The following is a 25075-nucleotide window of genomic DNA, read 5'->3' as shown; positions in this document are numbered from 1 at the left end:
TGGTTTTGGGAAATTCGCATCCCGGGAGCCAGGTCCACTTTTGTTACTATACGGTTTGGCACGGGACCTGGCTTTGCGGTGGTGGAGCGTGAAGACCAGCCCAGGCTTTGCTACCGCCACATGAGCTGGTTTCTGGCGCCTCCAGAATCATTCCTCGCCCAAACACGGGAGTCCTCGCAGCGCAAAGACCGCAGTCCAAATCCACACAACTGGGCATCCCGGCCAATCGCCGAATACAAACCCCATCAGTATTGCAGTTCCTGCTGTGAGATAATGCAACATATTATCTTTACTCAGTAAAGAGAAGACAGATTGAAATGACAGTTTGAATTAAACAAATATACATTGACTATTACGTCTGCTGTTCCAGGCTTTTGTAACACAAAATGGAGACACAATTCTCAGAAAGTTTGCTTTGGCACAGGTAAATGCCACGCTAAAACCAAATGGGATTGTATAAAACGTGCCACAAAGCGCACCTTGCCAATACACAATTGCTTCTGCAACTCCTGTCGTGCACACAGGCTCTCCCCTCTGGCATGAATGGGAAGTACATGCCCAAATTCACTAAATTATATAGAAAAATCTGGGTCTGATGCTTTTTCAAATGAAAATGTAAGGTAAGAGAAGGATCTCATCTAAAAACAGGTTGCCTGAGTTTTTATTTTATCTCTGTTTATTTGTTTTCTGCAGAATCTGTTGTTTTCAATGTAATTATTGTGTAATCAGTATAGAAAACACCTGGACTGGCTAGACAGTGCAAACCTATTAGCTTGATTGGGGCTGGAATTTAACTTGTATATCCTAACCAAAGTATATAAATATCCGGCACAGGAGACAAAACTATCTGGGAAGCCTGCCAGGAGGCAGGTGGCAAAATAAGCCTATTGCGGACAAAGCAAAGACAGCCCTCTTCTGTTGTGACTTTACATCTGCCAATGCTTCCCCGACCTGCCTGGTGCTTCCTGCCCATTCTATTACCTGTCAGCCAAATCCAAGACACCTGTAGGTACCGGGAGAGTTGGCCAGGAATGGATGGGCCAAAATAAGACTTGTCTTATATAAGAGGGCATATATACATGGTGAAAGACTCTGTATACAGGAGCTCGAGTCTTCCATGACCTTGACTGTGTGATGTCCTCTTAGTCCTGAGCTCCGTGTCTGACCAGGCAGAATATTCAAGTCATTCTGCAAGTTAAGAATATTGGGAATTATTCAGGATGTTATTTCAGCTCTGCCTTCCCCACTTGCCTCAATGGCCTGAGCAGATGCAGCCTTTGCAGGTGCTGCTCTTTGTATTTTATTTTTCTTCTGAAGGAAAAGAATAATTACACTTAAAAACCCAATAGCCTTCCCCAGGAAGGCAATTCACATGACAGGCCAAATTCATCTCTGGGCCAATGCTGAGGAAAGCGCATGGAATTACGAAGAGGGACGGATCTTACCTAATAGACCCGCAAGCTGGCAGCAGACTCCACAAGAGGAGAAATATTCAATTATAAGGAACGTATTGGCGCCAGTCTTGTTCTGCTCGTGTAAGATGAGCACAGCAATGCTGCACGTCAGCCCACTCTGCTTGTACACAAAACACTCCAGAGATCATCTGCCTCACCACAGCCTGTCCTCACTGTATTGATAAGTTGTGCTAGCCATGTTGCAGGGAAAATGGCTCTCTTACAGCAAATGCAGATATGTTTCAGAACTAGGATATAAGCTATGGTGCTTAAAGAAGAATTTAAAGGCTTGACTCTGCTTCTTGGTTCAGATATTGCAGAAACAGACTTGCTACCATTTGGAGGCTGGGACCAGAGGAATGGCTATAGCAGGCCTGGCCAAAGGTCCCTTTAATCTGGGTCCAGCAGCAGTGTAAGAACAGATCCTTTCCTAGCTGCTGTTTCCCCTCCTGGCACCTCACTGGAGACCCACCTCAGACCTTCAGAAAGGGAACCCCTCACTTCATAATGGAGAGCCAAACCCTGGCCTCCCCACCAGGAGCATGTGGGTTTGCTAAAGGATGTTCCTGCCAGTCCCATGAGCATGCTGTCCCCGGCTGACTATTACCTCTCTCCTCACAGGTGCTAGTGGATGCCATGCAAAGTCTCCTGGGTTCACAGTGTCCAAAGATCCAGTTTTAATTGTGTAATGCACAAGCTAGCCTGTGAGGTCCCAGAGAGACAGTACTACTCCCCAAGTAAGTGGAGTAATGCGTGCATCTTCAACAGCACATGGGCATCTCACACTTACACACGAGAAGATGCTCTTGTCCCAAGCCTTGTTTTTCCAGCCAGGTTCCTCACCTGTAAGGAGATGGCTCATCACTGCAAGACTTACCAGCCTTTCACTTTAACCCAAGATTTTTCCATCAGTAAACCTCAGCTCAGTTTTCATCCATGACATGTCAGTTCAGACAGGAAAGAGACTTTTCGGGAATGATCCACACTGGCCATGCAAATTGGAGTGAAACACACATCAAGACATTTGCATTTAAGCAAATCCCAAACAAGGTATCGTGGAGACACGACTAAATTGTGGAAAACATATTTCCGTCAGGCTCAGCTGGAACTTTACCAGTGGAGTATGAGCACCGACTCCACTCTCCTCTGGGAAGCTCATGACGGACGGCCTTTCTCCAAAGTCCTGCAGAATCTGAGAGCTGGGACTTGTCAGCAGTGACGACAATGGAAACAGGTGAGTTTCAGCACCTTGACTTTTCACAAGCTTAAAGATGCATCTTCATGGAAATATCAGGGAAAGAACACACTGTGCCATCCTTGGGCTCATATTAAAAAAAAAAAAAAAGTCAGAAAGAAGAATTGTCTAAAATCCATGTGTGGCATCTTTAATGTCCCAAGAATTTAATAGTATCTAGTAGCATGTTCTGCCTTCTCTAGGCACCTTTTCCAAAAGGTGATCAAAGCCATGTGAAATATGATTCAATTTGCTTGAAAATTATATAAACTCGGGCCTAAATTAGCATTCCCTTCCCCGATGCTGCCAATAGCAGAGTTATCTGGAGTTTTAATAGCACAGCATCAGATCCTGCTGAATAACTCACTGAAAGCAACAGGTTTATTTATGTGAGGCTGGACTGCTAAGTTAAAAACAAGGTTAAAGGACAGAGCCATTACATTGCTTACTTATAAGAATTTGAGCAGAGGAGTAACTGTGAGTATATGAGTGAAGTAACTTCAATAGCACAGCACCCATGTGTAAAAGTAAGGAGGTGTGGAAGTGTTTTTCTAATGTCTTTAGACCATAGTAAAGGTGTTAGTAGAACAGGACTGCAGAAATGCAGAGCATCAGACACTTGCTAGAAATCGTCACAGAGAAGCAAGGTCACTTAACACAAAGAGGTTGTAGGATTTGGCAATATCAGACTGCAGAATAAAAGAATAAAAGCTGCTCACAGCTTTTCCAGTGATGCTATTTTAGAAATATCCCTATTCTGAAAATTAAATATAAGACTGTCTCCTTGGCTTCGGTCCTCCTCCAAAAGCTCTGTGCTGAATCAAGACCTGAATCTTCAACTGGATGCAGCTAGCAAAGGCTGCATGAGTTATCACAGGTATCAAACCATGACAGAGCTCAATGAACTGTGCTATGCAGTTCAGGCTTTTCTAGCAAATTGCAACGCTGTATCTCTAAAGGAACTCTCATGCAAAGATGCGAAGTGTCCGATGCAGAAAGTATAGCTGTTTCTGCCAGTTATACCTGCTCTGCCACAGATTTTGAGCTCCAGCTACATGTGCACACCAGGTACCTGTGCTTCCAACTGCTCTCAGTAAAAACAGCCCTGAAAAGGGACTACAGCAGGGAGATTTCTTCCTTGGGCCATGGAAAAGAGCCAGCCCCAGTATACAGATTCCTCTCAGCTGCAAGAGCTGATATCCATTTCTGGCTGTGTCCCGGCTTGTCCACAGATACTCACTGGTTGGTATGCAGACTCAGCGTTCACCGCTATTTTGACTATTTTGATCATAAGCTTTCTGGGGCACTGTCTCTTGCAATGTGTTTGCCTTGTGCCCAGTCTTGGCTGAAGTCTCTCTGGTTAGTACTCAAACACCAAAACCAAGTTGCAGTTGCCCAAAATTGCAATTGCTGTGGCCCAACAGAAAACATTTGGGGTAACTGTAAGCCAGTACTGAGATTCTGTGTTGTTTAAACCCTCTGCTCTTCCCTTTCTAAGCTATCCATGTGTATGTGCACCTGGGGACACAATGCCACAGGAATGAAAGTGATAAATGGAGCCAACTGACGCATCCTGAAAAGCAGAAAGGCAAAATGATAAATTACAATTTTAGAGATCAAACACATCAGCTGTGGAATGGCTGTTTGTGTTCCCTCAGGAGAACACGGCTGCATGTTTTCCAAGGGATTAGCTTCAAAGTTAAGTTCTTCTCTGGAAGATTTCAATAAAAGCCCATATGGACACCCCTCCCTGGCTCCACAGGTGCGTGCTCTCTGTTCGGGCACAGCCTGCTAGCCAGGATAAAAGAGCTGTCCCTGGTATTGTTCCTCATACCTCTCTGTCCTCACTTGTGCCAAAAAGCCTGTACACAAGGCAGATCTTGCAAAGCTTTATCCAGGCAGAGGAAGAGGACAGATGCTTCACACCAAAAGTCACACAGACCCTATGGACAGGTTGTGCTGCATGCCAGGCAGGTCAAGAAAACAGAGCCAGGCCTGCCATCAGCCTCTTGGGTGACATGGCCGAGACCTCGTACCCCTCCGTGTCTTCCTCAATAACCTTGGTAAAACAAGAGAGTCCCCAAGTCCCTGTCTGTACTTGCTGTGGATACAAAGCAGGCTGAGCAGTCAGCTCCTTTTCCTTTCCTGAGATCTGCACTGTGATTCACATCACCATTCAGAGGAGCCACTCCAACTGTCCAGGGTATTTCCACCTTTGCTGTACTGAGATCAAAGCTCGCATAGCGATGTGCTGAAAGCCAGCAACTCCAGAAGGGCAAGGAGCGGCTAAACCACAGCATCTCTGCTGAAAGCAATAGGGGCTGTATAGTTCAATCAAATTTTGCTGGCCCAAAGGGGTAATGTAAGATGCCCCAGAGCTCTCTTTGAAAAAACAAAAGGCAAAAACCATCAGCCAGCCATATCTGGCACAGAGGGAGCTGCATGGAGACCACATGGCACCCAATGCTGAAATACAGGGTAGGGCACCTCAGTCTTTGTTCTCTGCAAATGAGCAGCCCTCACTGTTGGGCTCCTAAGGGATGATTTTGTATTAATAATAGCAGTCTTATATGCTTCCTTCCTAACTTGGTGTACAGAGACAATGAATTTGCTTCTTCCGTAACAACCTCTTCCAGCTTCTATATGCTTTCATTGAACTCCTCTAATGCTCATTTCATTCCCTCAGTCCCTACAGATTTTGGCAAACGGGTGTACCAAGGAGTGCGAGTGAAACACACAGTCAAAGATCTTCTTGCTGAAAAACGATCCAGGCAAAGCAGTGGCTCCTGCTTCAGTGTAAGTAGCTTCCCACTCTGCCCCCCCCCCCCTTTTTTTTTTTAAACCAGAAAAGTCATGTCACGTAATCCTCTGGTTTGAAGAACATTTATGTTGAGTTCAGGGCACTGCCAATATTGACAGGGAATAGCAAAAACATTTGCAACACTAGTGTTTGCCCCAAAAGATCACAGATGGCTCCTTGACTTTTTACATCAGTGAACCTTTGAGAGATTAAAGTCTTTTTTTTTTAAGCAAATCGGTAATGCTAAATTTCTCATTCCTTTCACATCCTGCATATGACACCTTTCCAAGACAACTTCCTTTTTCACTAGCTACACTTGAACAACTCGGTGCCACAAAAATAGATGTTCTTCCCTGAATGTTGTGCTCCTTCCAGCTCCTTTCTGGCATACTAGAGTGCCAGGGGAGATGCAGTGATGTTATGGCCTGGAAAGAGGCCAAGCATCAGTTTGTAAAAGATGATTTCTTCTTATAGTGGTTCTATGGCAACAGGAAACCTAAGTCAAATTATAGTATGCTACATTGTTTTTTCTCAATTACTAGCCAGAAAAGCAATGCTGTCCCCAGAAGAGGACACAATATTGCAGGTGCCAGCACGTGGCATCCAGTGGCACAGTAAGCCATTCCCTGTGTGCTCTCAAGACTCACCTTTACCAAGCAGCAGCACTTCACTTCCAGGCTAATTGGGAGCAATGGGGCCACTGACAGATGAGGAGATGCAGTCAAGCTGCTGAAACTGTGTCCTGGAAGAAAAGGGTGGGAGCAGAGACCCGAATTACTGGCAGCAGAAGACACACATTAGGAGTTTTGATGCTCTTTTACCCCCAAGCCATTTGCCTCAGGCTTTTTGCCTTTAGCAAAACAAAGAGACCTCAAAGGGACTTGCAAGTATTTTCTCGCTGTTACTTTCATGCATGTTAACTCTGTGTAACAAAACAGGCAGAAAAACAGCATGGGCATTACCAAACAAAGCAAGATCTAGCCATAGATATCTTCACAGCCTTCAGCTAATGCAGAAAGGCAGAAGACCCCCTGAGCCATGGACAGTCACTGGGAAACACATGCTCCCACCAGGCAGGCATTTAGGAGGACTGCTTTGGGGAACAGCAGGAAACAACTGCTGTGTTTGCACTCACTGAGAAAACAGATCCTGGTTGGTGACTATCATGCTTTACCTGCTCCCCTTTCTGGAGGCAGCAGCTTCAATGGCTGCAATCAAAAGCCCTAGGAACTGTAAAACACTTGCTGCTTGCTTTATTGCCCTTTGCTTTGTATTCCAAAGCTTAGCAGTTGTGTGTCTGTCTAATGCAAAATCAGCCCTCTTGCTAATTCCATATGAGAGATGGAAAATTACTGTGCAGGGCAAACATCCGTATTTGCTCGAACAAATCATGACAAGAACAGCTGTAAGTGCAGCTCTGTTTATCTGACATAATATAATCCAGAATCAAAGCAAACGGCAGATAACTGAACACCCCTTTGTATATTTATGATGCAGTGTAATTTAGCTGCATCTTTTGTTTGAACATGATCTTTGCTCCAAAATCAGTAAGCCTTTGTTGTGCAAGGGGAGGTCTATGGAGGAGATCTGTGCTGCTAAGGAAAGGTCATTGCTTATCAGAGGTGAGCTGCTGGGCTGTTTACTGAGGCAGCAGAACAGCAACAATTTCATGACAGCCAGGCCCTGCACATATCAAATGATAGGAAACCAGTGTGTACTGTGATGAAAACCACACAATTTGGGCTTCTGAGTTCCCACCAACTGCAGGGCAGAAGGGCTTGGTCCTGGGCTTTAGGGAGGGTCTGACTTTTTTCCTTTGGCTCATCCACTGCATAGGCATTAACCAGCAGTTACCCTCTGCATGATAGAAGGATCACCCTCTTTTCTCAGGTGGGGAAAACTGGTAGGTACACAGATGAAGCACTATGCCCAGCAGCACTCAGAGGCCAGTCAAGTGCGAGGCAGGCTGAGACCAAGCTTATCAACAGCTGAATATGCTGTGGGCTCAAGTGATGCTAAACAGCCACACTGATGTGTTGCAGAAGATCCAGCTCCCCCAGTCCTACAGCACTGAAAGGAAGTAATGCAGGGAGGAAATGAACTAATGGGCTTCAGTTAAGCCAAGCCATTCATCGCCTGATAAGGAGCCAGGAGGCAAGTGAAATGTAGGTCTCTGCAAGTACGCAGGTGCCTGCTATGATGGAGGCCAAGGATGGACTGCTGCAGAGGCTCTTGCAATTGAATTAAGGCAGGTAAAGCCCTTGCAGCTAATGTCAGCTCTGTGGCTATCCATCGTAGGCGTGTGCAAGAGGACCTGCTGCTGTGACACACAGTCAAGTAGTTTCAGTGGCTGTTGAACAGACAGGATCAAAGATGAACTTAGATGCACTAGTAATTTGAAATGCTCCATACTAGAGGCTGGCAGCTGCGCCCAGGGACCTTCCTGTCCCTCCAGTAAAGCATCCCAGCAGCCCTTTGACCTATAGGCAGCATCTGCACTACCTGCACCTGCTAACTTGACTTTTTCCTCAAACACAGTATTAGGGGTGCCAGATGACAGTGCTAGACCACTTCCCGGTGGGGTGTTAAGACTGGGGTCTAAACACTAGTGCAGAGGCCTGCACCATTACTTTCAAATGGATTCCTCCTCAGTGAATGCAGACATGAGCTGGCTGCAGGATACAATGGCCATGGGCAGGCAGAGGAGGTAGTGGGGAAAAACCCTGAAGCAGGAGAAGGTATTACTGAAGCGCCATGGATGCTGAGAGAGGGGTGTCTGCTGAGACCAGGTTTGCATGTGGAGGCTTTAGCTTTGCAGGGCTGTGTGCATTACCAGCTATGATCCTCACTGAGGTCTGCGGCCGAAAATGGCCCAGCTGGAGACAGGTGCATGCCCTGGCCCTGACCCTGCAACATCAACACTCTCATCTGCCCACAAGCCAAAGGGCTCCTTCCTGACACCTCCTGTCCCTCCTGCAGCCCATGTGACTTGTGTGGGCTCAGAGCTCATTTTCATGACGGAGCAGGGAGCAGCTGCAAACCTCCCTCAGCAGTAAAAGGAAGTCCTAGCACTGGCAAATTTAATTCAAATCTAAACCTCTAAATTTGGTTGCTTGCTATGGCAGGAACCTCCTGTTTGCACTATGCAAACTGAAAATAGCATGCCACCATCACTGGCCAGGGCGACAGCACAGCTGAAGTAAATGCAGCCGTGGGCACTGTATTTCTGCTTTATGGGTTTGGAGGTCCAGAGACAGAACTCAATGAAAACTCCATGTATGAGCTCTGCTCCAGAGGAACATATACCTTTGCCACAGTGCTTTGTAAGGAATTAGCCACCGTGAGCACCAGGGTCACTCAGGGCTAATTCTCCCTTACCTAGGGACCAAGAGGAGATTACTATTATCAGTATTGCTGTAGCACCCAAATAGGAGGTAGAAACAGCTGCCTTCTACACACAGCCTGCTTCTTCTGCTAGGAGAGGCCAGCTAAAGCGGCTCTGTGACAGGCAGACGCACACAGGAGAGCTGGGCTAGAACATGGGCAGTGCAGAATCTGCCTGTTTTGACCAACCAAGGGCTTAGATACCAGCTTATTGAGACCTGGTTTGTGCCAACACCAAAATGACTGTTCAGCATTATGCCTGCATTGAGAGACCCTGCAGTACATGAGAAAGAAGCCAGTTATCTTGATATTTCTACTGTTATCAGCTCTACACAAGACCTTCAAAATCTCTTCTTAGCCTATATCTGCTAATACCTCAGAGGCCCCAGGCTTGAAATCTTGTAGTTAAGCTCTTCATACTGATAGCACCAAGGCTCAAATAGTGCATCTGAATTAGGTCAACACCTTCCCAAACTACATGCTTAGAGAGCTGCCTTGCTTTGAAAATACATTTTTTAACATATCTTTATGTTTTGCAGGGCAGCACCGGCACACCGCAGTCACCATTTGTCCAAATGCCAGGTGAGGTTGTCCTCCACCAATAAATACCTTCCACGCAGGCTGGACAGTTGACACTGCTCCTGTCTCTTGTCCTCCAAAGGACATGACGCGAGCAAAGGAGCACTGGAGCAGAGCCACCCCTCAGAGAGAGCCCAGGAGGAAAGTAATTGAAAGAGTCAAAACAGGAACAGCAATAATAAAAGAATACAGCCCCTGTAATCTTATATGAAATTCCCAAAGAGGGGAAAGAGAGGTAATTAAAGCAGTTCCTACCTCTTTTGGTAGAGGTGTCACACAGAACACCTTCTTTTCCCTCTGCACCTTCCAGTTTTCCCTGGAGCTGAAGAGAGAAAGTACAAAACCAGGAGCTGAACTGTTTTGGCCCTTGAGCTCTCGGGCAGGGAAAAGGGAGTGAGGCAGGTGGTTTTGTAGCTGTAACCCCATCTTCCTCCCCAAGGGCTGCAGCAGAGCAAGGAAGAAGCAAAGGCTGGCAAAGCTAACATCAGTCCCCCTGGCCTCATACTTGAAGCTTCCCAAAACACATTTGGTTTGCTGCAGATGGAGGTCATCGGCTGGATCAGGGCAGTCCGAGGTGCTAAAAGCACTTGGGCTGACACACCCGTTTCAAGACAGGATTGACTCCTGCCCTGGGTGATGCTAGAGAGAAAAGGGCTCTACTTTGCACCTGCAGAGGTGCCCATAGCTCTGTGGCTCCCCAGGTGCTGCTGTTATGGTTTCTTTTTAGCCAACCCTTTTTTCTGACCACCACAGGCTCACCAACCACGGCTGGTTACTACGGCGTCAGGAGGTCCTTCACAACTGAGTTGGATTTCCACAACACAAAGCAGTTTGTCAGTGATGTCTACTCATCCCCCATAGGGTCCAAGCCCTTCTCGTGCGATTCCTCTGCCACTCAGGGCTACTCAGCACTTCTGGACCCATACGTCACCGACCAATATGGGGATTACCATGCTACTCCCCTCACAGCTGGTACCAGCTCCTTCTTCAGCCCTTCTGTGCCCCCTCTCCTGCCATCCTTCCCTAATGACACAGCGCACTTCCTACTAGTGAGTGAGTCTACAGTTCTCAGTCACCCAATGAAAGATTACCCAATTTAAAGCTGGGGTTAAGTCAGGGGGACTCATGCGGGAAGGATGTGGCTGTTACAGGAGGCAGCCACGGCAGAGCACACAGCAGATGGGGCAGGGCTGAGAGGGAATGTTTATTCTCTTTGTTGCCATCCTCTATCTAATTGTCCCCTCTTCCTGTTGGAGGCCAGGTCCTAAATTAACAACCCCCTGCTCCCCAAAACAACTACTCCATTAAGCTCCTTAAGTTTCTAGAAGCATCATTTGTCAGCTCCAGACCGTTGCCTATCCCCATCCCTGTCACTTCCCAGGAGCCAGCTCCATTAACACCCCCAGAGCAGAGCTCCTGGGCCCTGCAGGGTCAGGGCAGGTCAGTCCCACCGGGAGCCTGTTCCAGGTCTTGCTCACTATTGACAGCATGGACGTTTCCTTCAACATTTTTAACACCAAATACTGCTCCAGAGCAACAGAAACCCTTGTGAGTGTTCCCAGCTAGGCTCTGGGGATAGCTTGGCTTGGTGAAGCCAAGCTAGATATGCCATTACATCCAGAACAAGCTTTTATTCTTAAGGGACTTTCTTGCCTTCTCTCCCCACTTCCATGCAGAGAGAGCCTGGGGAGCAGACCTCACCCAACAGTCTCAGCCAGTCGGATGGTGCGTGCTCAGACCCTCTGCAAGCACTGCCTGCCAGTGCCAGCTGCCTCTCCTCACACGAGTCCGGAGGCATTTCCCCATACCGAAGCTCAGGTTGGACCCCAGCCATCCCCGGAGCCCAGCCCTACCCTCTGCATCCTCTTGAAGATGTCCACTACTCCCCCAGCTGTGCTGCCACCTCACCCTACTCCTTTTCACCATTCATGACTGTGGCAAACGAGCTTACCTCCAGGATAAGCCACCTCTCACCAGAGCAGTCCTTGGAGATGTTGCCCCTTCACGATAACTCTGCCTGGGCAAAAGAGGATGGAAGTCCCATCTGGGGGACTTATGAATGCCGGAGAACTTACTGATGAGAGATAACAGTTGGAGGAAAAGAAAAATGGACCATTATTGAAGCAAGTTAATTACTTGTACGCGTTTTCCTAAAGCTGGTCCTTCAAACAGAGGATGCTAACAACATGCAATGTTTTATGGTCTGTTTAGAAATACAATCACTTGGATATACCACATTTAGCTCATAGTGGTGCCTTCTAGAGCCTTATGAAAGTCATTGCTCACAGTCACGCTGTGCTACAAGTAAAGTACACAGCCTGAAAAATATCTGCAATCTATGGGCCTTTCCTACAAACAAGGATCTCAGGTATTTCTTTTCAGATGCTGAGAAAACACATTGCTCTGAACCTTAAACTACATCTACAGAGCAGCATTACCAGAAGAGATTTGGGAAGGCTGGGGAGCAAGGCAGGGGCTGGGGGAAGCCCTCCTTAATAGCACAGAGTCTGTATAATGGTAAGCAGCATAAACGTATGTCCCTAATGCTAGCATGCTGTGAACATGGCATTGTCTTGGGCAACAGTTATGGCCAGAGTAGCAAAGGCATGGCACATTTGAGCATACAGCACAGAAGGCTACAACCAAATAAAGCTCACCATACTACACCAGGGCCTGGCAGACAGCTTAGGGTGTTGGCAGGGACTGTCAGGGCACCGTCCTGCCTGCTGATCTGGGCACGAGGAAGCCTCACCATCCTTCCCACCTGCAATGCACAAAACACCTCCTCCCCAATTTCCCTCTTGCCCTGAAGAAAACACAGAGCTGTTCCCCCCCCTTGCCTACGCCAGATCAATACCAGTGACATGACCCGAAGCCTTGTGTCAGTGGGCATAAGGCAGACTGCTTCCAGCCCCTTGCCAAGAGGCACCCACCTGGGACTGTAATTGGGAACAAGGCTGATTTGAAGTCCCAGTGCCAGGCCGGGGCCCACGGCCACTAGAGGTAGCTCTGCACACGCGAACACACGCACAGAGGAGTCCTGTACAACCCTCACAGATGCAGCCAATCCCGCCTGCTGTGTCCATACCCGGTAGAGGCTACCCTCTTTGCCCCATCTCGTCCCCCAGTCTGGCACCCACAGAAGCAGCAACAAAAGCCTCGCTGAGGAAGAACAGGAGCTTTCCAGGACCTGAGAGTGTGTCATGATGAAATGCTTTAAGGCCCTCCTTGCCTTTTCTCCTCAAATCCTGGGGCTGATGGGGCATTTCGAGCCTTCTCAGCACCCTCCAGGGATCATAAATGGCACCGGGGTCACAGGATCGGGCCCAGGGCATCACTTCGTGCCATGCTGCCTGGAGGCACCTCTCTGCGGGGGAACGTGGACTGGGGACACAGCACTGCACGTAGAAACAGGCAGCAATATCAGGCCCCTGTAAGCAACGCTACAGAGAGCTGCCAAGGGGCCCAGGCCAGTCCTCTACACAAAGCCCTTTCTTTTACAGGCACACCACCTAGCACCATGCCTGGCAACCCTCATCCTGTAGGCCAGGAACGTCCCTGCTCCTCAGTGCGCACACAGCAATCGTACAAGCCCCTTGCTCAGCCCACATCTGGCAGACAACACCTCCCTGGCTGTTCAGGCACCCGCAAACCATCCAGGGTGTGTTCTGGCATCAAAGGGTGGAACGAGTGCTCCCAGGGATCTCGGCAGCTGCCCCAGAAGAGAAGGCTCTGCGCAGGCTGCCGCGGGGACAGACCGCTCACCCTGACCCCTCGCAGCACAGCTGAGAAGCAGCTGCAAGAGCCGGAGCCCCAGCAGCCCTGCTGCAACGTGCCCGGCAGAGCCCATTTATGTCTTCAGGGGCTCAGCGCAGCCCCTGCTTCCACCCCGCGGGGGTCCGCAGCCCGCCGCAGCAGCGGGCGGCAGGGACGGACGGCCGGCCGCCCGCCCGCAGGCGTCGCTGCGCTCCCGGGGCAGCGGCCCCGGAGCCGTGCCGGGCTTACAGCCGCGGGCCAGCCCCGCCCGCCGTGCGAAGCTCGCCCCCGCGCCCGCGCCCCCGCCCCGCCGCTGGGCTGCGCCCAGGCTTCCCCGGGGGCCGAGCCCCCGGAGCCCTGGCTCGGGCAGAGGCCCGCGGCCGGCCGGGAGCGCCGGGCTCCGGTCCTGGCTGGGCTGGGGTCCCTCCCAATGCTTCCTGATTCCCCAGCCTTGTTCAGACCTGCTCGGAAAAGCAAACTCCAGCGGCTCTCTGTGCCTCAAATCACGCCTCTGCCCACCCCGCGGGCTGCGCCCTTCTTTTTGCTAGTTGGGCCCCAGAGAGACAGGGAAAGCTCAGCCCAGGGAAAGAGCCAGCAGCCAGGGCTCCTCCGCACACGTGGCCGTGAGCCCGGCTGCCTGCCCGTTTGGTCCGTGGGCACCACAGGCTCCCGCGAGCGGCAGGTGTGAGGCATCCCGGGGCGACACCCGCTCAGCCAGAGCTGCTCCCCTGACTGCGAGCCAGGGCAAGGCAAGGAGCCCCAGAGCATCTTGGGGTGTGCCCAGGTCTCCTTGCCCCGCGCCCAGCCCCTGTGCCCCCAAACCTGAAGCCTGCACGAGCCCGCAGCCTTGTTCCACACCACAGCTTGACAACGCCGCCAGGCTAAATTGCTGTCCATAGCTGCTGTTTGACAAAGTGGCAAAGCAGTCTCCATCAGCTATCTCAGCTGTACCTTCTTCAAGGGCCTTGCATGGATGGGGACACCAGCTCAGTCTGGCTGTATTCCTGTCAGGCTCTGAGGGAGAAGCAGGGACAGAAAGTTTTTGAGCTGTCTTGGAAGTGTTTGACCCACTCTGGCACTTGGCTCTTAACCAAGGCAGGGTCTCTGTGAGCCTGGAAATGCTCTGAAACCCAGGATACGCAGGAACACCCTGAACATGGGTGCTTCATGTTTCCTTAAGGCATACAGCTCAGTCATGACTGGAGCTGAGCAGCCTGCACACTCCGCTCTGTGGTCTCTGGTTACAGAGGTAAACATTACCCCGGCTCTCAGGAGTGCCAGCTCCCCCGCACAGCGCTCGTGGCCTCACCGGGCTCTACCCACCCACCACCAATGCTTCAGCACGAAGCAGCCCCAGCAACGCAAGAGCTTCGGGTCCCAAACAACTTAGCATAGGCAGGCCTGTGTACTCCCCTGCGATCCCCCCCCTGCAACTGCCCCAGCACAGCATGCTCCTTTTTGCTGCATCGTAGGTGGGGGGAGAGGGCTCCTCCTTGCAGAGCCACCCCAAGCAAGGCTTGGCCTACCAGGAGCTGCAGAGGCACATTTCAGCACAAGGAATGGCATCGCTGCTGCGACCACTCCCCACAGAAATCAAGCGTATTTGTTCAACTTAAACGAAAAGAAAAGATTCAGCTGCAACAATAGCCAAACTGAACTGCTAGTAGATTATTAACAGCCTGGCCTGCCTTCTGCCTCGCCAGCTATTCCCGGGGCACGGCAGAGACTGCTGTGCCCAGGGAAAAGTTTAAACGCAACCTAAAAAACCCAACTATGTCAGTATTGTGTAGTGATGAAGGATTATCCAAAAACTGTGTCATCCTACCACATGCTGAAACCCCACCACTTGCAGCACACGGGGCAGGCCAGCACTGAAGCGTGTAAGAAGAGAGGGGCCAATTTGTGCAGCAAGAGCAAATAGTCTGAATTAGGGGAAAACACAAATAAACTCCAATATAAGCCCAGCATCTGGGCAGAGGGAAGGGAGTGATGTGGAAAGAAGTGGGATTCAGGTAGCTTCAGCTACCTGGGTGCCCAGGGCAGCCTCTTCGTTACGCCACGCCTGCCCACTGCCATTTCGGCCCAAAAACCTTAGTATTTAGCCTTAAAATGTGAAAAAAATGTGCAAAAAGCAGCTCAGTCCCTTGCAGAGTCCTCTCTGCAGGTAGCAAATGAAATATGAGAGGGCTGGAGCCCAGCCTGTGCGTCTGAGGGGAAAATACTGAGCCAGTTTCGAGGCATCTGCTTCGGTTGGGGAAAGATGGATAAAACCCCGCAAATGTCCCAAAAGCAAAGGGTGGGGAGGGTGGCCCCAACAAATCTTATTCCCCCAGACCCTCTGCTAGATGGGGATGTGCTCCGTTTCACAAAAAGATAGCCCATTTTGTGGAGCCTTTGAATATTCAAATTGAAAGTATCGCGCAATCATTGATTGTCAAATCATTGGTTTCTAGAGGTTTTAAATACTTGGCATTAGGAGAGAAAAACTCAAACTTATACCCGTAGGGATAAAACAATAATATTGTCGGGATCCACCTGGCATTGCCACCAGGCAAGCAGGTCCCTTCGCCCCCAAATTTTAAGCCTATCTCCTCTTGCCCCCTTCACCTGCTCTGGGGCCGGGGCCGGGGCCGGGGCCACCGCTGCCGCTGCACTGGGCGCCCGGCGAGGTGCTGCCCGCTCCCGCTCAGGATGTCCGGTAAGCCCCGCCGCGCCTCCCCTGCCCGCCCCCCGCCCCCCCCGTTTTGGGGCTGTTTCGGGGTTCGCCGGGGTCATTTCGCGAGTGAGGCAATCTCGCCTCCCAAGCGAGCAGGAACCGCGGAGGGCGGGGAGGAGGGAAGGAGGAGGCAGGGAAGGGGTCCTGCCCGCCAAGTGCCAGCCCCGGCCGGCCGCGGGGCCGCCGCCGCGGGGCCGGGGCGCAGCGGGGCGCAGCGGAGCGCAGCGGGCAGGGCCGGCCCGGCGGCAGCGGCCGGCGGAGGGAGCCGGGGCGCCGCAGAGGCGGCCCAGCCCGGCCCGGCGCCGCTCGCCCTCCGGCGGCCATCCCCGTGGCTCCCGGCGGGGAAGCGCCGCCGTCCCGAGCCCCTGCGGCGGGGCGGGGGACGCGGCCCCCGCACTCTTGCCCCCCACCTCTTTGTGCCCTCCCCACGCAGCCTGCCCTCGCCACGCTGCTCTTGACCCTCAGCCTGCCCTGACCGCCCTGCTCCCCGATCCCAAGTCCACCCTGAGCCCCAGCCTGCCCTTGTCACCCTGCTCCCGGTTCCCAGCCTGCCCTGACCACCCCGTTGCCTGACCCCCCGCCCACCCTCACCACCCTGCTCCTTGACCCCCGGCTTCATCACCCTGCCCCTTCCGTCCACAGCCTGGCCAGGTCAGGAGAGCTGGCCGTGGTAGCCCGGCTCTCAATGCCTCAGCTGCATGCAGACCGCATTGGGGCCTCGGGGTGCTAGAAAAGCAGGATCCTTGAGGCACGGGGGTGTGGGCTGCCTGACAGCCAGCCCCTGGGTTATAGATGTGTCCATACCTCACCTGCTAGTTTGTCTTTAAGGTGCTCATAGTGTAGCCCCTAGCCCTGTCCAACTACCTGCACAGACCAGAGCTACCTGTGCAGACCAGAGCTAAGAGGCTGTATGCAGCACGAACCCAAACTTGCAGAAGGGGCTGCTAGCTCAGGGCCCTCCCTGGCTATAGGGAGGCCTGGTAACAGGGTGTTCTCGTCAAATTCAACCCTTCCCTCCCCTCATTTTCCCCATCTTCAGTTTGTTGAATAGAAACAAAACATAACAACATGAGATGAATAATCCCCAGGTGCTGAGAGCACAGCTCAGGAAACTCCCCTCAAGGCAGACCCAGCTCAGCCTGCCACCTTCCCGGAGGGACCTGTATGCCTGTTACAGCTCAACCAGAGCACCAAGGGGGCAGCAGGAGGGCTGGGAGTGGGCAGACAGGAGGGTGAAGATGCTGTACAGCCATCAGCAACGCAGAGAGGTTATAGCAGAAGAGGACAGTGCCTCCAGTGTGGGATTTCTTGGATGGGCGAGCGGAACCTGCAAATCCAGCACTGTCATCTTGCTGCGTGGAGCAGCAATAGAACAGGGAACGTGCAACCAGCTGCCTCCACTGGGGAACAGCTCACTGCAGGATGAGACAACATTAGTGTTTGAAGGATCTGCTACCGGATGAAAATAACAGCAGAAAGTTAGGACAGAAACAGAACTGCCAGAGGCTTTAAGTATTTTACCATGAGTACAGCAAGTGAAAGTGATTTTTCAGAATAGGTAAATTCTTTACCATTTCCTGTACTAAAAATCCCTCATCAGGTAGTGCCTGATGATTGCTGATTGGTTTTGGCTGGATTAAAGACATCCTAAATGCTTGTTTGAAATAAATGGGAGTTGTACAGAATGAGCAAAATAAAGAGAGAATCTAGACTTTGCAAGAAGTGATTAATGAAACCAGTCATTTTATTTGTGTTTTGTTTAGCCCTCTGAATAACTGACCACATATTTCCATTGTTTTATTCCTGGTCTTCATCTGCCAGATGAAGTGCTTCCCACATTTATTTTCAGGTCCTAAGAGTGGCAAATATGATAGGAATTTAAAAAAATTCAATTGTAGCACCAGATGGAGCTTGGTATTAGGACACCTGGAGGGTGGGGGGGAAGGAGGAGATAGAAAAGAATAAAACATGTATGATTACTAAATATAATCAACACCAACTTTTTCATAAATATCTGCTTGCCACAAGCTTGAATAGCAGGTGTTAAAGACAGCTATAAACTGTGATTACAAGCGACTTAACAGTGACCAGATAATCATGTTAACTCTAAGCAGACTCCGCATAGAGCATGCCTTAAAACATGCTGGATTTGCTGTATGTTCTGAAAGTCTCCCAGCTTGTAAAGTGTTTTTCCACAAATTCTTTCAGGAAAGCCCAAGGTGTATCAAGGTGTTAGAGTAAAGATTACAGTTAAGGAGTTACTGCAGCAGAGAAGAGCACGACAAGAAGCAACCGGTGCAGCGGTAAGTAAAAATCTTTTGGTGCTTACTCTGTCTCTTCTCTCTTAATCTTTTTTGCCAAGACTGTAATCTCTGGGTCAAGGAGACTGCCAAAGTCTGAATGTAGCAGGCTGGTCAGGATGGGGGAGAAGAATATTCAGCCAGGGTAACTGCAGCAGTGATCTAAACAGGTGAAGGTCTGAGCCATTAGAGCAGGGAAAAAGCAGAGCTGGTGCTCCAGAAACGTAACTCTTTCTGGGATGAAAGGCCCACGTGGACAAATTTCAGTCCAACTTACAGTTATCACAGCAATTCCAGTATCATTATGCTGGATGAGCAAGGCAGGCTATGGTCACTGCCCCCCATTTACAATGTGGCCTGGCCGTGCTGAAGCATGCACCAAACTGTTTCGCAGCATCAGGTGAAGCATATGCCCAGGGCACGCCTTTGACCTGACCTGTGCAGCTTTGAGGAGCAACCAGTGCAAAGCTCTCTCACACTAAAGCTCCCCTAACCTCCCCCTTTTCCTCAAGTCTCAGCCCCCCAGGAAGCTGCTTTCAACCACCCCCTGCCCCTGGAGGCTTTCTCTTGTCCAGTTAGATCAGGCAGGAAATGAAGGCACCAGAGGTACCGTGTCTCCAGCAGCTCCCAGGCAGTGGAGAGGGTTTGGGAATTTGGGTCTTAGCAACAGCCCCAAATTTTGGCTAGCAGAAAGGAAGAAAACAAGGCATGGGCAAAGACTCCTTAAGCAGGGCTCCATCCTGCTCCATTAGGGCTTCTTAGCATAATATTCAAGCGTGCCTGACTGAATTCAGGTCTCCAATGTTTTTAAGTACCACTGGGGCAGTTCCTAGCACCATCTCTTCTAAAGGAGGAGATGAAGATCTGCATGTGTGTACACACACACGTGTACACTCTCTCTCTCACTCACACTTCCAGTCTTTGTAGGAGTCCTCTAGCTCCAGCCACTTTAGGGATTTGCATAAAGAGGTTGGTAAATCATTACTTCTTCCTGGTTCATGACATTACAGCTTTGGATGGTTTTCAGATTTCATCTGCCACCTCCTGTACCTTGTTGCCGCTGATTGCACAAAAGGCTGATCAGCCTGCAAGCCACAGGCGGAGAGGCCTGGGTGGACAGTGCACAAAACTGCTAGGATTTGGAAATGCTGGGTCACTCCTCCCCTCCAGCCCTGATCGAAGCAGCCTCTTCATCGCAGCCAGGCGTCACAGGGCTGTGTGGAACTGGTTTTTGCTTCCCACAGCGAGTTTACACAGCGCTCATTTTGCCCACACAGGAAAAAGTGAAAAGTGGCAGTGCAGGAGGTTACCTTTGTGATCCGCAAAAGGTATGCGTTGTCCTGGAGAGGCCCCAGAGGTTAGGGCCGGCAGGATAAGCTGCCTCCGTGCACTGAAAAAAGCCAAACCTGAAAACTTCTGCTGCTGGTGGTATGGCTCTGTCTGCTTTGTTACACATCTGCAGCCAAAGAGAAGAGGGGTAGTCCTACAGGCACTTTCAGCCCAGAATAGCCACTATTTAATGAATTAAATGCACAGGGATATGCTAGGAAATTGTTGCTAGGGAAATGAGCCACTAACTTGAGAGCATTTTGAATAAAGGAAATGAAGTGGAAGTCTGTATGAATTAAAACTGAGGAAAAAAACCCAGTATTTGTATTTGCAGAGTAAAAGCCTGGTCCCAAACAACAAGCATCAAAACTCCCGTTGCTGTTGGGGTGGATTTCTCCCCTATAGCAGGTCAGGTTCCTAGAACAGATTTCTAAGCATCCCTTAGAAAATGAGACTCTCCATTTTCATAGAGGCACATAGCTGTGTTAGAGTGGGGAGTAATGTCAGAGCTGGTTCTCAAATGACTTCAACACCAAGCACAATGACCCAGTCTGATGCCCAGCTGTGGGGATACCTGCAATTGTCTTTAGTCATGTTTCAAGAGTTATCGCTACAATTTGATAGTTACTCATTCTCAATCATATTTATCCCTACAAATTCTTCGGGATCCCTCCACTGTGGAATTCATGGTCCTAGAAATTAACATGTTAGTTTCAAAGGCAGCCACATCTCTGCTGAATTAACAGTAATAATGCAGTAGGAAGAGCACACTAGCAAGATGCTGTATCAAGGGCTTTACACCAGGTTGGTGTTGTGCTCCTCCAGTGCTGTTATAGCCTCAGGGAAAAATCATGTTATGCACATTAATCTTGTTCTGTCAACGCTAGGGAAGTTTTCCATGTCACAGCCATGAGGTAAATAAGGTTTACACAAATAGGTTGAAGCGAAATCCTGGCTTACCTCAGCATGCAAAAAAACGCTCCTCTGTGTTACAGTATCTACAATTCCTTTTCTTCCCTTCTCTTTGGTCAGGTTTCTTGGGGCGGCAGCAGCATCCAGTTTTCAGAGTCTGTGTCTCCTCCTCACCCAGGTTGGTACTAAAGCCCATCCACACGTCCCTTCCCAATTTCTCCCACAGCCCAGAGTTTTTCCAGCCCTTGGTTGAGGCAGGCACTACCAGATAACCGGCAATGCAGCCAATCAACACCTGAAAGGAGCCCACAAAATGCAGATGAGGATGCCGTGAGGCCAGCAGGGTACATATTACCCCATTCAGGAGCACGCTTACATGCTTTCATTTGTGCAGTTTATTTTTCCCACAGCAAGGAGAGAGATCCCCTTCAGGAAGGGATGCTCATCCCCTAGGGAATAACACTGCTGGCATCACCTTCTCCAGGCTGCAGTCTGTGGGTCCAATTGGAGCTAGAGGGTCAGATCGCCCTGGAGCACTTTGCTGAGCTCCAGCAGAGCTGGCTGTTCTCACTCTCCTGGCAGCATCCATAGGAGTGAGAGGAGTGTCAGGTTTTCAGCAACACAAAGAGTTTCTTCCTCCTGTGTGTGAATATCCAAGGAAAGGGGAAAGGGGTGGGGGGAATAGCACTTTGGGCTCACAGATCCTTCAATTGTTCCGCAGCCAAAGCAGAGAGACCTAAAAGGTTGGGCAGGTGTGAATATATACATTGTATGGACAAGGAAATTATTAGATCATCAATATTTGGGAATCAATTTGCTTATGTTAAATCAGAAACGTGAGACATACCAAAGCTTTTTCAGGCTGGAAAGTCTCCATCTGTTATGTATTTCAGGTGCTTCTCACTTCCTCCCCACATCCAGCTAAACACTGCCACCTTGAACCTGCAAACAATTATGACTCTGAGTGACTCTCTACCCACGTGCAGTTCCATTGCCTTCAGACCTGTGCCCCTCCATATGGATAGGGCTTTGCTTTTAACCATATTTGAACACAGCATGAAAAGATAATAATTCTGAAAAGTCAGATCTGCTGTGAGCTTTCATACCCGCAGCAAGCATGTTACAGTACAGTGAGAGTCTGACCCTACAGCTTTCTAGGAACTTGCACTTTCGCCAGTAACACTACGTGGACGCAATGCCACTTTACCACTGACTTGCCCCATTTTGCCTGCTCAGAAGTTTGTCTTCTGTCTGGCTGTTTGGAGGATAAAAGAGCAAATTATTCTTCTGTTATCCCCTTCTTCCTGCAGATGTAGCTACCCTGCATCTGGAGACTGGGTGAGGCAAAGGTGCAAGCCATCTGCCAATCTGTGAAGCATAAATCACTGCACGGCAAGCTTCTAGGTCTGTAAACAGTTGACATTTGAAGGGAGGCCAGAGGGTCAACAGTCTGAGGGATTTTCCAGCTGGATCCCTGTCCTGTTCTGCTGGAGCCAGAAGAGTTTCCAGCAGTACTTAAAGAGCTTTGGAGCTTTCTAAGGGGACTAAAGTTCCCCAAGTTATTTGCATGCTTTTGAGCATCTTCCTCCTGGTGTCTGCTTCCCTCGAAAATTCACCCTGAACTTGAAGGACCTTTTTCCTTGTCTAAATCCATAGGGCTACTGAACATATGAGAGTACTGAAACCTGACCTGGGGCAACACCTGCCCTTTGTGAAGACAGATACTGAATAATCTGCTACTGTCTGGTTTACCTTCTCTCCTAGCGCCTTTTGATGCAGAACCCATCTCTTCTGTTCCCAACTATTGTCCATCATGGCAGTTTTTGAATTGCCTCTCCTGTGAAGAAAGCCCTAGCTATTTGGAGCAGCTGGTAGATTCCTGTCTTCAGACAGATGCGCCCTTAGACCCAGCCTTCAGTGCTTTCCAGACATCCTCACACTACACATCAGATGCCTTCCAGCCAGTCCCGCTCTGCTTTAACCAGGGCCTGGTAAGCTTTGTGTCCCAGGGGAGCAGCCACAGGTGCACTCAGAGGGAAGATGGGGAAGGGAGTCACATCCTGGGGCAGAACAGCAGTAAGCTGATTTGGAAATGTGGCTGCTTTTAGGGGCATGGGGTACAGCCAGAGCAATGCAGGCTGCTTGTGTGGACTTCTGCATGGTTGCCCATCGGGAGCAGGGGACAGGGAGGCCCAGCCAAACCTAGGAACAGGCTGCAGAATAGGGAATGTCCCTTCTACGGATCCTGTAGATTTTCTGCAAAGAATAGCCCAGTTCCAGCTAGTGGTTGTCTAACTCGCAGAGAAGCTCCCTATTAACAATAATGTCACAGGAGCTGCCTCTTGGGTTTAGGCGTCCAAGGGCCAAACCATCTCCCTGGGTAGCCAGAGGCTCCCGAGAAAGGCAACGGCATGGAAATTCTGGCTGCTGTCCACATTTCCCCAAATGACGCCCTGAAACGTCCTGTTGTTTGTTTGTTTTTTTTTTCTCTCAAACTCTAGGCTGCTGGATCCTCCAGTTCAGCTGATCTGTCCAGCTCATTAAACTATAGCTGCTCTCCTCCTCAGCTATCTCCTTTCACCTCGCTGACCCACAGCCCACCCTCTGCTCTGGACACCAAGACCTATGGCTACCCTGCGGAGGAGTGGTCCTGCCATACCCCCTCCCCATACACCACCTCTGCCTGCTGCTGCACAGCCTGTGGCTCCCAGCATGTGGACGACAGGGTCCCGCAGTACTTCCCCTGCCCCAGCACGGACTGCATGGACTACCTACCGCCCATGGCCATGGCTGATGACTTCTTCAGAAGGGATAGGAACTGTGACATCTGCTATAGCTAATGGGGACTGTGGTTTTACACATCCACTGTATCCAAATCAGATTAATTGCCCATGAACTATGCAAAGTTGCGCTGCCTAACACAGTCCAGTTTATCCTTCACTACTCACACATTTTTTACATGACACTGTCACTACATTAGTCCTCCTGTATTGTATGGTCAGGGGTGTTTTGTTGTTGTGGTGGTGGTTTGGGGTTTTTTTTTCTGTTTGTTGTTGTTGTTGTTGTTGTTGTTTTTTAAAGAAATCCTAAGCTGCCTTACCAAACGCATGTCATTAAGCCAGCTCTTTTTGATACAAATAAATAATTTGGTATGCATGCTGAAGCCTGTTCATTCCTCCTGTGCTAAATGTCAGTGCTTTTCTCTTCTGCTAATGGTCCAGGATCCTGGCCCTGTTCTCACAAAGGTGAGGAAGAGATACTCTCAGCAACCTACACAAGGAGCAATTACTCAGCAGCATGAAAGCCTCACTTACCCTTTTCAGCAGATAAAAAGTCTATACGTATCTCAGCACCCAGCACACTATCCACAGAGAAAGCTGTGCAGCACCCCGCTCTCAGATGGATCTGCAGCTTCTTAGCTACTGCTCCTGCTCAGGCTGCCGTGATGATATTCTCTAGCAGTTCTTGCAGAAAAGGAAAACCACTGTTTTCCATGCAAGCTCAGGGCTTAGCCCATTGGTCATGTGCCAGAAAGGCCCCTCAGGCCTGCACAGAGGTTGAATCCAGTGCCAAACTTCTTTGGCTGCTGCTCAACACCAGCTTCCCTGTGAAGGCAGAGTTTCAGTGAGAGGCTGATGTAGTTTGGCAGCCCTTTGTATAGTTTGGTCTGTTGATATCAGGTTTTCTGCACCTTTTCAGCGTAATCAACTGAACAGGAGCTAAATGATTTATTTTTTTTTTTTGAAGTAGGTAATGGGAAAGTTATCATACCTGAGGATTCCCTGTTTCTTGCATAAACCCAGACCTTTCTAAGACTGTGTGTCACTGCCTTTTAATAGCACTTGGTGAGGCAGACTGCCAAGCCACCAGTTTCTCAGCTGAGCACCCAGACTGGAAAGAAAGAAGCATCTCTCCATATTAAATCAAACACAAATGAAAAAACTAACTACACCTGTGAAGACAAGTACGTAATTTAACTAGCTGTATGCTCACCTTCTTCTCCAGACACTTCTACAATTAAGTGAAAAGCTTTCCTCTCCCTAGAGCTGAAATTACCCATATGGCCGAGGATGCAACAGACACACATATCTGGCTGGCAAACAGGGAGGTTTCCTTCATTCTACCAAAAAACCCAACCAATATTTCCTCACCCTGTGAAATCTATGAAGAACTAAGAGTAACATTTTTTTAATGAGATTTTAAAAAATATTTATATAATGCCAGTTATTTCAACCTTCTATTCTCACCTTCATCAGAAAACAGAGCTGTTACCTCCCACACAGCCTCCAGGGTTCTCCTCACTTTAAATTCTATATGAGCTAAAAATGGCATTTTTTCCATGTCCAGTCCAGGTCCCTGGACAGGACGTTTCATTTTTGCCATGCTAGACAAGGAGATTACACAGAGATAACTGTACCTTTCCAACATCCAGTTCCTTTACCTTATGTGAAGTAGCAGCTTTTTTTCCAAAACTTGCTTTAAAATACTTTGACAACTTTAAATAATATCTTCCCCTCTCCCCTGTTGTTACCTGATTAATCGCAGAGTTGTCCCAAGTGATAAACGCATTCGGTCACAGAAAGCTTGCAAATAGGAGTTAACAGCTGTATC

At 49.6% G+C, this 25075-nt stretch overlaps 2 protein-coding genes across 2 annotated transcripts; both read left to right on the top strand.

The window, feature by feature from the left end:
* Window positions 1–5331: 5331 nt before the first annotated feature.
* POU2AF2 (POU class 2 homeobox associating factor 2) lies at window positions 5332–11529 on the top strand. The gene is made up of 4 exons (XM_050910846.1): window positions 5332–5484; window positions 9412–9454; window positions 10205–10500; window positions 11128–11529. The coding sequence occupies exons 1-4, from the start codon at window positions 5332–5334 to the stop codon at window positions 11527–11529; spliced, it is 894 nt and encodes a 297-aa protein (XP_050766803.1).
* Window positions 11530–15196: 3667 nt separating this feature from the next.
* On the top strand, window positions 15197–23304 carry POU2AF3 (POU class 2 homeobox associating factor 3). Its single transcript, XM_050910845.1, has 5 exons — window positions 15197–15219; window positions 18109–18226; window positions 20585–20642; window positions 22229–22455; window positions 22966–23304. The coding sequence occupies exons 1-5, from the start codon at window positions 15197–15199 to the stop codon at window positions 23302–23304; spliced, it is 765 nt and encodes a 254-aa protein (XP_050766802.1).
* Window positions 23305–25075: the final 1771 nt, after the last annotated feature.

The sequence above is a fragment of the Gymnogyps californianus genome, chromosome 25 (genome assembly GCF_018139145.2).
Source record: "Gymnogyps californianus isolate 813 chromosome 25, ASM1813914v2, whole genome shotgun sequence".
NCBI classification, from domain to species: Eukaryota; Metazoa; Chordata; class Aves; order Accipitriformes; family Cathartidae; genus Gymnogyps; species Gymnogyps californianus.
The sequence above is the reverse complement of the archived record's forward strand: the minus strand, read 5'-3'. Positions and strand labels throughout refer to the sequence as shown.